This window comes from Oncorhynchus nerka, linkage group LG4 (assembly GCF_034236695.1).
Source record: "Oncorhynchus nerka isolate Pitt River linkage group LG4, Oner_Uvic_2.0, whole genome shotgun sequence".
Taxonomy (NCBI): domain Eukaryota; kingdom Metazoa; phylum Chordata; class Actinopteri; order Salmoniformes; family Salmonidae; genus Oncorhynchus; species Oncorhynchus nerka.
The window spans coordinates 4210132-4225131 of record NC_088399.1 but is presented as its reverse complement, the minus strand read 5'-3'; the positions used below and the strand labels follow the sequence as shown (position 1 = coordinate 4225131).

Sequence of the window (15000 nt, the reverse complement as noted above, 5' to 3'; positions counted from 1 at the left end):
CGTGGCTTTGGGCTGTGTTATAACACTGGTACCAAACTGGGTAAGACCGTGGCTTTGGGCTGTGTTATAACACTGGTACCAAACTGGGTAAGACCGTGGCTTTGGGCTGTGTTATAACACTGGTACCAAACCGGGTAAGACCGTGGCTTTGGGCTGTGTTATAACACTGGTACCAAACTGGGTAAGACTGTGGCTTTGGGCTGTGTTATAACACTGGTCCCAAACTGGGTAAGACCGTGGCTTTGGGCTGTGTTAAAACACTGGTTCCAAACTGGGTAAGACCGTGGCTTTGGGCTGTGTTATAACACTGGTACCAAACTGGGTAAGACCGTGGCTTTGGGCTGTGTTATAACACTGGTACCAAACTGGGTAAGACCGTGGCTTTGGGCTGTGTTATAACACTGGTACCAAACTGGGTAAGACCGTGGCGTTGGGCTGTGTTAAACGAGTGGTACCAAACTGGGTAAGACCGTGGCTTTGGGCTGTGTTATAACACTGGTACCAAACTGGGTAAGACCGTGGCGTTGGGCTGTGTTATAACACTGGTACCAAACTGGGTAAGACCGTGGCTTTGGGCTGTGTTATAACACTGGTACCAAACTGGGTAAGACCGTGGCTTTGGGCTGTGTTATAATACTGGTACCAAACTGGGTAAGACCGTGGCTTTGGGCTGTGTTATAATACTGGTACCAAACTGGGTAAGACCGTGGCTTTGGGCTGTGTTATAACACTGGTACCAAACTGGGTAAGACCGTGGCGTTGGGCTGTGTTATAACACTGGTACCAAACTGGGTAAGACCGTGGCTTTGGGCTGTGTTATAACACTGGTACCAAACTGGGTAAGACCGTGGCTTTGGGCTGTGTTATAACACTGGTACCAAACTGGGTAAGACCGTGGCTTTGGGCTGTGTTATAACACTGGTACCAAACTGGGTAAGACCGTGGCTTTGGGCTGTGTTATAACACTGGTACCAAACTGGGTAAGACTGTGGCTTTGGGCTGTGTTATAACACTGGTACCAAACCGGGTAAGAACGTGGCTTTGGGCTGTGTTATAACACTGGTACCAAACTGGGTAAGACCGTGGCTTTGGGCTGTGTTATAACACTGGTACCAAACTGGGTAAGACCGTGGCTTTGGGCTGTGTTATAACACTGGTACCAAACTGGGTAAGACCGTGGCTTTGGGCTGTGTTATAACACTGGTACCAAACTGGGTAAGACCGTGGCTTTGGGCTGTGTTATAACACTGGTACCAAACTGGGTAAGACCGTGGCTTTGGGCTGTGTTATAACACTGGTCCCAAACTGGGTAAGACCGTGGCTTTGGCTGTGTTAAAACACTGGACTGGGTAAGACCGTGGCTTTGGGCTGTGTTATAACACTGGTTACCAAACTGGGTAAGACCGTGGCTTTGGGCTGTGTTATAACACTGGTACCAAACTGGGTAAGACCGTGGCTTTGGGCTGTGTTATAACACTGGTACCAAACTGGGTAAGACCGTGGCTTTGGGCTGTGTTATAACACTGGTACCAAACTGGGTAAGACCGTGGCTTTGGGCTGTGTTACTGGTTCCAAACACTGTGTTATAAACACTGGTACCAAACTGGGTAAGACCGTGGCTTTGGGCTGTTATGTTATAACACTGTGTTATAACACTGGTACCAAACAAACTGGTTATAACACTGGTACCAAAAGACCGTGGCTTTGGGCTGTGTTATAACACTGGTACCAAACTGGGTAAGACCGTGGCTTTGGGCTGTGTTATAACACTGGTACCAAACTGGGTAAGACCGTGGCTTTGGGCTGTGTTATAACACTGGTACCAAACTGGGTAAGACCGTGGCTTTGGGCTGTGTTATAACACTGGTACCAAACTGGGTAAGACCGTGGCTTTGGGCTGTGTTATAACACTGGTACCAAACTGGGTAAGACCGTGGCTTTGGGCTGTGTTATAACACTGGTACCAAACTGGGTAAGACCGTGGCTTTGGGCTGTGTTATAACACTGGTACCAAACTGGGTAAGACCGTGGCTTTGGGCTGTGTTATAACACTGGTACCAAACTGGGTAAGACCGTGGCTTTGGGCTGTGTTATAACACTGGTACCAAACTGGGTAAGACCGTGGCTTTGGGCTGTGTTATAACACTGGTACCAAACTGGGTAAGACCGTGGCTTTGGGCTGTGTTATAACACTGGTACCAAACTGGGTAAGACCGTGGCTTTGGGCTGTGTTATAACACTGGTACCAAACTGGGTAAGACCGTGGCTTTGGGCTGTGTTATAACAAAACTGGGTAAGACCGTGGCTTTGGGCTGTGTTATAACACTGGTACCAAACTTTAAGACCGTGGCTTGGGCTGTGTTATAACACTGGTACCAAACTGGGTAAGACCGTGGCTTTGGGCTGTGTTATAACACTGGTACCAAACTGGGTAAGACCGTGGCTTTGGGCTGTGTTATAACACTGGTACCAAACTGGGTAAGACCGTGGCTTTGGGCTGTGTTATAACACTGGTACCAAACTGGGTAAGACCGTGGCTTTGGGCTGTGTTATAACACTGGTACCAAACTGGGTAAGACCGTGGCTTTGGGCTGTGTTATAACACTGGTACCAAACTGGGTAAGACCGTGGCTTTGGGCTGTGTTATAACACTGGTACCAAACTGGGTAAGACCGTGGCTTTGGGCTGTGTTATAACACTGGTCCCAAACTGGGTAAGACTGTGGCTTTGGGCTGTGTTATAACACTGGTACCAAACTGGGTAAGACCGTGGCTTTGGGCTGTGTTATAACACTGGTACCAAACTGGGTAAGACCGTGGCTTTGGGCTGTGTTATAACACTGGTACCAAACTGGGTAAGACCGTGGCTTTGGGCTGTGTTATAATACTGGTACCAAACTGGGTAAGAACGTGGCTTCGGGCTGTGTTATAACACTGGTACCAAACTGGGTAAGAACGTGGCTTCGGGCTGTGTTAAATGAGTGGTTATCAGTGGATGAATGAGTTCCTATTTCAAACCATTTTGACAAAAGGCTCAAACAATTAGATTTATTTTTATCCCGATGCCAGTATTTCCTAAGACGTTGTTTACTTAAACATTATAATTGTGTGGCCAGAAGAAACCCACGATAAATGTTCACTAAAATTGTATTTTTGTTATCTTCGTCTGTTCCTTATCGAAATGTTCCTTCTGCTATCTGCTTTTCCTTCAATGTTATTTTTGTTAGTGTTGTTCTCATTTACTAACAAGCTCTGTGGTTAAACTAGACTCATCTCCTAACAAGCTCTGTGGTTAAACTAGACTCATCTCCTAACAAGTTCTGTGGTTAAACTAGTCTCATCTCCTAACAAGCTCTGTGGTTAAACTAGACTCATCTCCTAACAAGTTCTGTGGTTAAACTAGTCTCATCTCCTAACAAGTTCTGTGGTTAAACTAGACTCATCTCCTAACAAGTTCTGTGGTGAAACTAGTCTCATCTCCTAACAAGCTCTGTGGTTAAACTAGTCTCATCTCCTAACAAGCTCTGTGGTTAAACTAGACTCATCTCCTAACAAGTTCTGTGGTTAAACTAGTCTCATCTCCTAACAAGCTCTGTGGTTAAACTAGTCTCATCTCCTAACAAGCTCTGTGGTTAGACTAGTCCATGTCCTAACAAGCTCTGTGGTTAGACTAGTCCATGTCCTAACAAGCTCTGTGGTTAGATTAGTCCATGTCCTAACAAGCTCTGTGGTTAGACTAGTCTCATCTCCTAACAAGCTCTGTGGTTAAACTAGTCTCATCTCCCAACAAGCACTGTGGTTAAACTAGTCTCATCTCCCAACAAGCACTGTGGTTAAACTAGTCTCATCTCCTAACAAGCTCTGTGGTTAAACTAGTCTCATCTCCTAACAAGCTCTGTGGTTAAACTAGTCTCATCTCCTAACAAGCTCTGTGGTTAAACTAGTCTCCTCTCCTAACAAGCTCTGTGGTTAGACGAGTCTCATCACCTAACATGCTCTGTGGTTAAACTAGTCTCATCTCCTAACGAGCTTTGTGGTCAAACTAGTCTCATCTCCTAACAAGCTCTGTGGTTAAACTAGTCATTCTCCCAACAAGCTCTGTGGTTAAACTAGTCTCATCTCCTAACAAGCTCTGTGGTTAAACTAGTCCTTCTCTTAACAAGCTCTGTGGTTAAACTAGTCCTCCTAACAAGCTCTGTGGTTAAACTAGTCCTTCTCCTAACAATCTCTGTGGTTAAACTAGTCTCATCTCCTAACAAGCTCTGTGGTTAGACTAGTCTCTTCTCATAACAAGCTCTGTGGTTAAACTAGTCTCATCTCCTAACAAGCTCTGTGGTTAAACTAGTCTCATCTCCTAACAAGCTCTGTGGTTAACTAGTTGCTCCTACCCTCTACTTTTTTGAACATTTTGTTAAAAATCGCGCAACATTTGAGCGCCCTGCTACTCATGTCAGGAATATAGTACGTTCATATGGTTAGAATGTGTGTATAGGAAACCCTCGGACGTTTTTAAAAATGGTTAAATCACGACTGTGGCTATTACATAACGTGCGTTACATCGGAAAGCGCAGGAAAACCTGATCACAGAAAATGGAAATAAATATCCTTGCGCCACTTCCAGCGATTGTTAACAGTCAGCCGAATTAGATAAGACCGAGCATTCAACTCCCACAGCATCCCCATTTAGTCGAGTATCTTGTGAATTTAATCCTCTTTGATTCTTGGTTGAACCGAAAGAGGGGCACGACGTACCTCCGGTCTCCGCCCAGATCATTCCGGAAGAGCTCTCTCCTGAAATTTTTTCCAAGACGACAGCTAATGATATGTACATCGCCTACGGATGATTTTTATCGCTTATTAACGTTTACTAATACCTAAAGTAGCATTACAAACGTATTTCGAAGTGTTTTGTGAAAGTTTATCGTCTACTTTTTGAATTTTAAAAAATGACGTTACGTTGTGAAATCGCTGTTTTTTTCGTTTATCACACAGTCTACATATAACGATATCTTGGCTTTATATGGCCCGATTTAATCGAAATAAAGACCCAATAGTGTTTATGGGACATCTAGGAGTGCCAACAAAGAAGATGGTGAAAGGTAATGACTGTTTTCTATTTTATTGTGCGGTTTGTGTAACGCCGAAATGCTAATTATTTTGTTTACGTCCCCTGCTGTGCTTTTCTGTTGTAGTGTATTGGTGCATGCTATCAGATAATAGCTTCTCATGCTGTCGCCGAAAAGCATTTTAAAAATCTGACTCGTTGCCTGGATTCACAACGAGTGTAGCTTTAATTTGATACCCTGCATGTGTATTTTAATGAACTTTTGAGTTTTAACTAATACTATTAGCATTTAGCGTAGCACATTTGCATTTCCAGAGCTCTAGTTGGGACGCAAGCGTCCCAACTAGAGGCAAGAGGTTAAACTAGTCTCATCTCCTAACAAGCTCTGTGGTTAAACTAGTCTCATCTCCTAACAAGCTCTGTGGTTAGACTAGTCCTTCTCCTAACGAGCTCTGTGGTTAAACTAGTCTCATCTCCTAACAAGCTCTGTGGTTAGACTAGACTCATCTCCTAACAAGTTCTGTGGTTAAACTAGTCTCATCTCCTAACAAGCTCTGTGGTTAAACTAGTCTCATCTCCTAACAAGCTCTGTGGTTAGACTAGTCCATGTCCTAACAAGCTCTGTGGTTAGACTAGTCCATGTCCTAACAAGCTCTGTGGTTAGATTAGTCCATGTCCTAACAAGCTCTGTGGTTAGACTAGTCTCATCTCCTAACAAGCTCTGTGGTTAAACTAGTCTCATCTCCCAACAAGCACTGTGGTTAAACTAGTCTCATCTCCCAACAAGCACTGTGGTTAAACTAGTCTCATCTCCTAACAAGCTCTGTGGTTAAACTAGTCTCATCTCCTAACAAGCTCTGTGGTTAAACTAGTCTCATCTCCTAACAAGCTCTGTGGTTAAACTAGTCTCCTCTCCTAACAAGCTCTGTGGTTAGACGAGTCTCATCACCTAACATGCTCTGTGGTTAAACTAGTCTCATCTCCTAACGAGCTTTGTGGTCAAACTAGTCTCATCTCCTAACAAGCTCTGTGGTTAAACTAGTCATTCTCCCAACAAGCTCTGTGGTTAAACTAGTCTCATCTCCTAACAAGCTCTGTGGTTAAACTAGTCCTTCTCCTAACCAGCTCTGTGGTTAAACTAGTCTCATCTCCTAACAATCTCTGTGGTTAAACTAGTCTCATCTCCTAACAAGCTCTGTGGTTAGACTAGTCCTTCTCCCAACAAGCTCTGTTGTTAAACTAGTCTCATCTCCTAACGAGCTCTGTGGTTAAACTAGTCTCATCTCCTAACAAGCTCTGTGGTTAAACTAGTCTCATCTCCTAACAAGCTCTGTGGTTAAAATAGTCTCATCTCCTAACAAGCTCTGTGGTTAAACTAGTCTCATCTCCTAACGAGCTCTGTTGTTAAACTAGTCCTCCTAACAAGCTCTGTGGTTAAACTAGTCATTCTCCTAACGAGCTCTGTGGTTAGACTAGTCCTCCTAACAAGCTCTGTGGTTAAACTAGTCTCATCTCCTAACAAGCTCTGTGGTTAAACTAGTCCTCCTAACAAGCTCTGTGGTTAAACTAGTCATTCTCCTAACGAGCTCTGTGGTTAGACTAGTCCTCCTAACAAGCTCTGTGGTTAAACTAGTCCTTCTCCTAACAATCTCTGTGGTTAAATTAGTCTCATCTCCTAACAAGCTCTGTGGTTAGACTAGTCCTTCTCCCAACAAGCTCTGTTGTTAAACTAGTCTCATCTCCTAACGAGCTCTGTGGTTAAACTAGTCTCATCTCCTAACAAGCTCGTTGGTTAAACTAGTCTCATCTCCTAACAAGCTCTGTGGTTAAACTAGTCTCATCTCCTAACAAGCTCTGTGGTTAGACTAGACCTTCTCCTAACAAGCTCTGTGGTTAAACTAGTCTCTTCTCCTAACAAGCTCTGTGGTTAAACTAGTCTCATCTCCTAACAAGCTCTGTGGTTAGACTAGTCTCATCTCCTAACGAGCTCTGTGGTTAGACGAGTCTCATCTCCTAACAAGCTCTGTGGTTAGACTAGTCCTTCTCCTAACAAGCTCTGTGGTTAAACTAGTCCTCCTAACAAGCTCTGTGGTTAGACTAGTTGTTGCTGAGGGCAAATGCAATTTTAAAGAGGCAACAACACATCCCTGTTGCATACCCTGATGGACCATAATGGCAAAAACAATCGAACGATGCGACAACACACTTCCCTGTGGTGCGCCTTTACCCACAATTCTTTGTTTCAGCTACCTTATACTTCAGTTCAGTCTCAACAGAGGCTTGATTTTCCCTTTATTTATCTAGGCAAGTCAGTTAAGAACAAATTCTTATTTACAATGACAGCCTAGGAACAGTGGGTTAACTGCCTTGTTCAGGGGCAGAACGACAGATTTTTACCTTGTCAGCTCAGGGATTCGATCTTGCAAACTTTCGATTACTTGTCCAACACTCTAACCACTAGGCTACCCTGCCGCCCCAATCAACCTAACCTGCAACCGTTACTCCGTTCAGACAGTCACACCTGACTGACCCCTACACTGGGGGATTCCTTCAACATGATTGTGAGTTTTCTCACTTCAATACCTGCAATTTAGATCCAAGCCTGGTTTTATTTCCCTAACAACACAAAGCGCAGGCAGATATAACCATATAGCTAAACAATGGTTTATCTGACAGACAGCCAGTCAGGGATACGGAGGGTGTGTGTGTGTGTGTGTGTGTGTGTGTGTGTGTGTGTGTGTGTGTGTGTGTGTATCAGGTAGACTGAGGGTTGAGGGCTCCAGAGAATTTGACTATCAGATAGAACTGAAATGGGTTGACCCTCCATAACCCCAAGCTTGGTTCTTTAGGCAGACGCATCCAGAGAGGGAGCTACATGTGTTTAACTATACTTGGACCAGAAGTCCCTACAAGAACAGTAAACAAACAACTATTTGACCAGCTGGGGACATGTTGTTAATCCCCACAAGGTCAAATGCTGTATCTAGGGGGTTTAGGGTTAAGGTTAGAATTAGTGTTGGGGTTAGAATTAGGTTTAGGATTTAGGTTAGAATTAGTGTTGGGGTTAGAATTAGGTTTAGGATTTAGGTTAGAATTAGTGTTGGGTTTAGAATTAGGTTTAGGGTTAAGGTTAGAATTAGGGCTAGAATTAGGTTTAGGATAAGGTTAGAATTAGGATTAGGGTTAGAATTAGGTTTAGGATTAAGGTTAGAATTAGGGCTAGAATTAGGTTTAGGATTAAGGTTAGAATTAGGTTTAGGGTTAGAATTAGGTTTAGGATTAAGGTTAGAATTAGGTTTAGGGATAAGGTTAGAATTAGTTTTAGGGTTAGAATTAGGTTTAGGATTAACTTCTTGGATATAGGGGGCGCTATTTTACATTTTGGATGAAAAACGTTCCCGTTTTAAACAAGATATTTTGTCACGAAAAGATGCTCGACTATGCATATAATTGACAGCTTTGGAAAGAAAACACTCTGACGTTTCCAAAACTGCAAAGATATTCTCTGTGAGTGCCACAGAACTGATGTTACAGGAAAAAAACACGTAAAAATCCAATCAGGAAGTGCCGCATTTTTTGAAACCGCCTCATGCCAATGACTCCTTATACAGTGCCTTGCGAAAGTATTCGGCCCCCTTGAACTTTGCGACCTTTTGCCACATTTCAGGCTTCAAACATAAAGATATAAAACTGTATTTTTTTGTGACGAATCAACAACAAGTGGGACACAATCATGAGGTGGAATGACATTTATTGGATATTTCAAACTTTTTTTTTTTTTTTCAAACAACGTTTGCCATGTTTCTGTCGATATTATGAAGCTAATTTGGAAAAAAAGTTTGACGTTGTAAGTGACTGCATTTTCTGGTCTTTTTCTTAGCCAAACGTGATGAACAAAACGGAGCGATTTCTCCTACACAAATAATCTTTTTGGAAAAAATGAACATTTGCTATCTAACTAAGAGTCTCGTCATTGAAAACATCCGAAGTTCTTCAAAGGTAAATTATTTTATTTGAATGCTTTTCTTGTTTTTGTGAAAATGTTGCCTGCTGAATGCTAGGCTTAATGCTATGCTAGGCTATCAATATTCTTACACAAATGCTTGTGTAGCTTTGGTTGAAAAGCATATTTTGAAAATCTGAGATGACAGTGTTGTTATCAAAAGGCTAAGCTTGTGTTTGAATATATTTATTTCATTTAATTTGCGATTTTCATGAATAGGAAATGTTGCGTTATGGTAATGAACTTGAGGCTATGATTATGCTCCCGGATACGGGATTGCTCGTCGCTAGAGGTTAAGTGTTAGGGTTAGAATTAGGTTTAGGATTAAGGTTAGAATTAGGGCTAGAATTAGGTTTATGGTTAGGAGCGAAGCTTAGTTTAATGGTTAAGGTTGGGTTTTCGGGTTAAGGTTAGGGTTGACAACCTGGGTTAAGGTTAGGGTAAGGGTACAGGTTAGGGTTAGGGAAAATATGATTTTTGTCCCACAAGGTTAGTTGTACGTGTGTGTGTGTGTGTGTGTATGTGTATGTGTATGTGTATGTGTGTGTGTGTGTGTGTGTGTGTGTGTGTGTGTGTGTGTGTGTGTGTGTGTGTGTGTGTGTGTGGGTGTGTGGTTACTTTCACAAGTTGTAATAACATGTGATTGCCTAATGACATACAGGCCTATAGCCTATGTCTCTCGGGAGTGGAGACTAACCTGCCTACAGCCTAATTCTAACCTTAATCCTCTAACCTGCCTATAGCCATTTACACAGAACAGATGTATCCCCCTTGACTCGTTCCACATTTTGTTGTGTAACGTTCTGGTTCTGAAGATCTGTTAAGATCTGTTAAGATCTGTTAAGATCTGTTAAGTTAGATGAGGAGCAGTGGTGAACAGCCGTCTTCAAGTCTTTCCACAGATTGTCAATGGGATTTAAGTCTGGGCTTTGGCTGGACATCTCAAGGACGTTGACATTCTGGTTCTGAAGCCATTCCACCGTTGCTTTGACTGTATGCTTGGGGTCATTGTCCTGTTGGAACGTAAATCTTCGTCCCCAGTCCAAGGTCGTTTGCGTTTGTCGTCTGAAGCAGGTTCACATCAAGGATTTGCCTGTATTTGGCTCCAGTCATTGTTCCCTCTATCCTTACCAGTCTCCCAGTTCCTTCTGCTGAAAAGCATCCCCATAGTAGGATACTGCCACCACCGTGCCTCAAGGTAGGGATGGTGTTAGTCTGTTGATGAGCTGTGCTTGGTTTTGAATTCAGGCCAAATAATTAAATATAGGACTCTCATCAGACCACATAATATTTTCCCTTAAGATCTGAGTCTTTCACTGCCTTTTTTTCCAACTCCAGGCATGCTGTCATGTCCGCTTGGAAACTTTCAACCCTCTAGAAATGGTTTCATACCCTGCCCCAGATATACGCCTCAACACAAAAATGATATCTTTGGAGATCTCCGGTCAGTTCCTTGGACTTCACGGTATAGATTCTGCTCTGACATCCTGTCAACTGTGAGACCTTATATAGACAGGTATAGATTCTGCTCTGACATCCACTGTCAACTGTGAGACCTTATATAGACAGGTATAGATTCTGCTCTGACATCCACTGTCAACTGTGAGACCTTATATAGACAGGTATAGATTCTGCTCTGACATCCACTGTCAACTGTGAGACCTTATATAGACAGGTGTGTTGCTTTCTAAATGATGACATCACAGTGTGGTCAGTTGGCTAGGTTTCTTCTTCTTCTTCTTCAGGATTTGATTGGCGGATCACATACCATTTTTAGGTGCATACACCGCCCGAGGCCATGCACGACCTGCCTACATTAAATTATTAATATGGTAATTAATACAAAACAGGGAACAAAGTTAGTGGTGGTATAATGGCCATACTGTATATCTGTCACGTCCTGACCTTAGTTCCTGACCTTAGTCTCTGTTTTAGTTTGGTCAGGGGGTGAGTTGGGGTGGGCATTCTATGTTTTGTAGTCTAGGTTTTGTATTTCTATGTGTTTGGCCTGGTATGGTTCCCAATCAGAGGCAGCGGTCAATCGTTGTCTCTGATTGACAACCATACTTAGGCAGCCTGTACCCACCTGTGTTTGTGGGTAGTTGTTGTCTCTGATTGACAACCATACTTAGGCAGCCTGTACCCACCTGTGTTTGTGGGTAGTTGTTGTCTCTGATTGAGAACCATACTTAGGCAGCCTGTTCCTACCTGTGTTTGTGGGTAGTTGTTGTCTCTGATTGAGAACCATACTTAGGCAGCCTGTTCCTACCTGTGTTTGTGGGTAGTTGTTGTCTCTGATTGAGAACCATACTTAGGTAGCCTGTTCCTACCTGTGTTTGTGGGTAGTTGTTTTCTGTCTCTGTGTTCTGCACCAGACAGAACTGTTTCGTGTTGGGTTGTGGGTAGTTGTTTTCTGTTTCTGTGTCTGTGTCTGTACCAGACAGAACTGTTTCGTGTTGGGTTGTGGGTAGTTGTTTTCTGTCTCTGTGTTCTGCACCAGACAGAACTGTTTCGTGTTGGGTTGTGGGTAGTTGTTTTCTGTCTCTGTGTCTGTACCAGACAGAACTGTTTCGTGTTGGGTTGTGGGTAGTTGTTTTCTGTCTCTGTGTTCTGCACCAGACAGAACTGTTTCGAGTTGGGTTGTGGGTAGTTGTTTTCTGTCTCTGTGTCTGTACCAGACAGAACTGTTTCGTGTTGGGTTGTGGGTAGTTGTTTTCTGTCTCTGTGTCTGCACCAGACAGAACTGTTTTGTGTTGGGTTGTGGGTAGTTGTTGTCTCTGATGGAGAACCATACTTAGGCAGCCTGTTCCTACCTGTGTTTGTGGGTTGTTTTCTGTCTCTGTGTTCTGCACCAGACAGAACTGTTTCGTGTTGGGTTGTGGGTAGTTGTTTTCTGTCTCTGTGTTCTGCACCAGACAGAACTGTTTCGTGTTGGGTTGTGGGTAGTTGTTTTCTGTCTCTGTGTCTGTGTCTGTACCAGACAGAACTGTTTCGTGTTGGGTTGTGGGTAGTTGTTTTCTGTCTCTGTGTTCTGCACCAGACAGAACTGTTTCGTGTTGGGTTGTGGGTAGTTGTTTTCTGTCTCTGTGTCTGTACCAGACAGAACTGTTTCGTGTTGGGTTGTGGGTAGTTGTTTTCTGTCTCTGTGTCTGCACCAGACAGAACTGTTTTGTGTTGGGTTGTAGGTAGTTGTTTTCTGTCTATGTGTTCTGCACCAGACAGAACTGTTTCGTGTTGGGTTGTGGGTAGTTGTTTTCTGTCTCTGTGTTCTGCACCAGACAGAACTGTTTCGTGTTGGGTTGTGGGTAGTTGTTGTCTCTGATGGAGAACCATACTTAGGCAGCCTGTTCCTACCTGTGTTTGTGGGTTGTTTTCTGTCTCTGTGTTCTGCACCAGACAGAACAGTTTCGTGTTGGTCTATTTTTTTGTTATTTTGATCGTAGTGTAAATAAAAAATAAATTTACATCATGAACACGTACAACGCTGCACTTTGGTCCTCTTCACCTTCTTCAACCCACGACAGCCGTTACAATATCACACCTCCTCGGGCCTTATTGGTTAAATATCTAATCAGGACGTTGAGGGGCCGGGGTGGATGGAAGCAGCAGGAGAGGAACGGACATTTTGATGGTTTAAAGGGGCAGTCTGGGATTCAAAACGAACCAAGCGACAAAGTGGTCAGCCCAGCCGGCCACTGAGGGATAGAGTTGGAGAAATGTAAACTCAAATTCATAGACATGGATGTGTGGAAGGCTTTTAGGCCTTACAGTGTTTGTTTAAACAATCTTATATTCTGAGTACCGGTGGGGTATGACAGTTGAACTACATATACATGTATATATTGTATATGTATATATTAATACATATTAATACAGGTAACGAGTGGAGGACAGAGGAGCCTCTTAAAGAAAAAGTTACAGGTCTGTGAGAGCCAGAAATCTTGCTTGTTTGTAGGTGACCAAATACGTATTTTCCACCATAATTTGCAAATAAATTCATTAAAAATCCTACAATGTGATTTCTGGGAAAAAAATCTCATTTTGTCTGTCATAGTTGAAGTGTGCCTATGATGAAAACTACAGGCCTCTCTTATCTTTTTAAGTGAGAGAACATGCACAATTGGTGGCTGACTAAATACTAAATACTTTTTTTGCCCCACTGTATATAAATATATATATATATATATATATTCATCTAGAATCAATGGCTATATCATTCATTTACAAGTCCAAAAGATGAATGGCCAATCCCAGATTGCCTGTTTAATACATTCGTAGACACGGGTGTCAAATCAGGCAGGTCTACACCGGGCACAGAGACAGCTGTCAGGACATTACCAACACTACGGCAGGAGAGTGTTAGCATTCACAATGAGAGAGGAGCGTCCCAAATGGGCCCCTTATTCCATATATAGTGCACTACTTTTGTAACAGAGCCTTATGGAGCCCCGTGCACTATATAGAGTGCTGTTTAGGATGCACATTCAGGGACTAACTTGTGTATTTCATATCCCACATTAATGAGTTCGAGGGAGTTCAGGACAACACAGGATATTCACTCTCTTTTGATCCCGTCCACCTCTGATAAGGAAAAAAAAACTATTAATTGATTAAAAGTTTAACTATCAAAGTAGACTGTGAGGTGGACATAATCTCTGAATCCCAATCCTATCCTATATCTAGGCCCTGATCAATAGTAGTGCACTATAAAAGGAACAGAGCGCCATTTGGTATAATTGTTTTAGCTCGTCAAGTTGGGATGTTTATTTGAGTCGAGTCTAATCACACAGTAGCTTGGAATGCTATTGATTCTTGCACTTGATCACTGAGAGTTTCCTGGCAACACCTACTGATACTGTAGATGTTACTTCCTGGGTCGTTACAACGTGATCACCATGGCAACGGTAACAATGCTACGATCACTACCTTACAATTGGAACTGCTTGTGCAAACCGATGTCACCGTTACCTGCTGAGCCCACTTCACCTACACTACATCAGGAGACTCAGGGTTAACAGTCTCCTACACTACATCAGGAGACTCAGGGTTAACAGTCTCCTACACTACATCAGGAGACTCAGGGTTAACAGTCTCCTACACTACATCAGGAGACTCAGGGTTAACAGTCTTCTACACTACATCAGGAGACTCAGGGTTAACAGTCACCTACACTACATCAGGAGACTCAGGGTTAACAGTCTCCTACACTACATCAGTAGACTCATGGTTAACAGTCTCCTACACTACATCAGGAGACTCAGGGTTAACAGTCTCCTACACTACATCAGGAGACCCAGGGTTAACAGTCTCCTACACTACATCAGGAGACTCAGGGTTAACAGTCTCCTACACTACATCAGGAGACTCAGGGTTAACAGTCTCCTACACTACATCAGGAGACTCAGGGTTAACAGTCTCCTACACTACATCAGGAGACTCAGGGTTAACAGTCTCCTACACTACATCAGGAGACTCAGGGTTAACAGTCACCTACACTACATCAGGAGACTCAGGGTTAACAGTCTCCTACACTACATCAGGAGACTCAGGGTTAACAGTCTCCTACACTACATCAGGAGACCCAGGGTTAACAGTCTCCTACATTACATCAGGAGACTCAGGGTTAACAGTCTCCTACACTACATCAGTAGACTCAGGGTTAACAGTCTCCTACACTACATCAGGAGACTCAGGGTTAACAGTCTCCTACACTACATCAGTAGACTCAGGGTTAACAGTCACCTACACTACATTAGGAAACTCAGGGTTAACAGTCTCCTACACTACATCAGGAAACTCAGGGTTAACAGTCTCCTACACTACATCAGTAGACTCAGGATTAACAGTCTCCTACACTACATCAGTAAACTCAGGGTTAACAGTCTCCTACACTCAGTAGACTCAGGGTTAACAGTCTCCTACACTACATCAGT

The 15000-nt window shown here is 43.2% G+C and overlaps 1 protein-coding gene across 1 annotated transcript in view; it reads right to left on the bottom strand.

Moving 5' to 3' along the window:
* The window catches only part of LOC115125630 (netrin receptor DCC-like), a 454667-nt gene that overhangs the window by 131237 nt on the left and 308430 nt on the right, over window positions 1-15000 (bottom strand). Inside the window, exon 5 of the mRNA XM_065017122.1 lies at window positions 13406-13410. Coding sequence (XP_064873194.1) covers window positions 13406-13410 — 5 coding nt within the window. The remainder of the gene's footprint in view (window positions 1-13405; window positions 13411-15000) is intronic.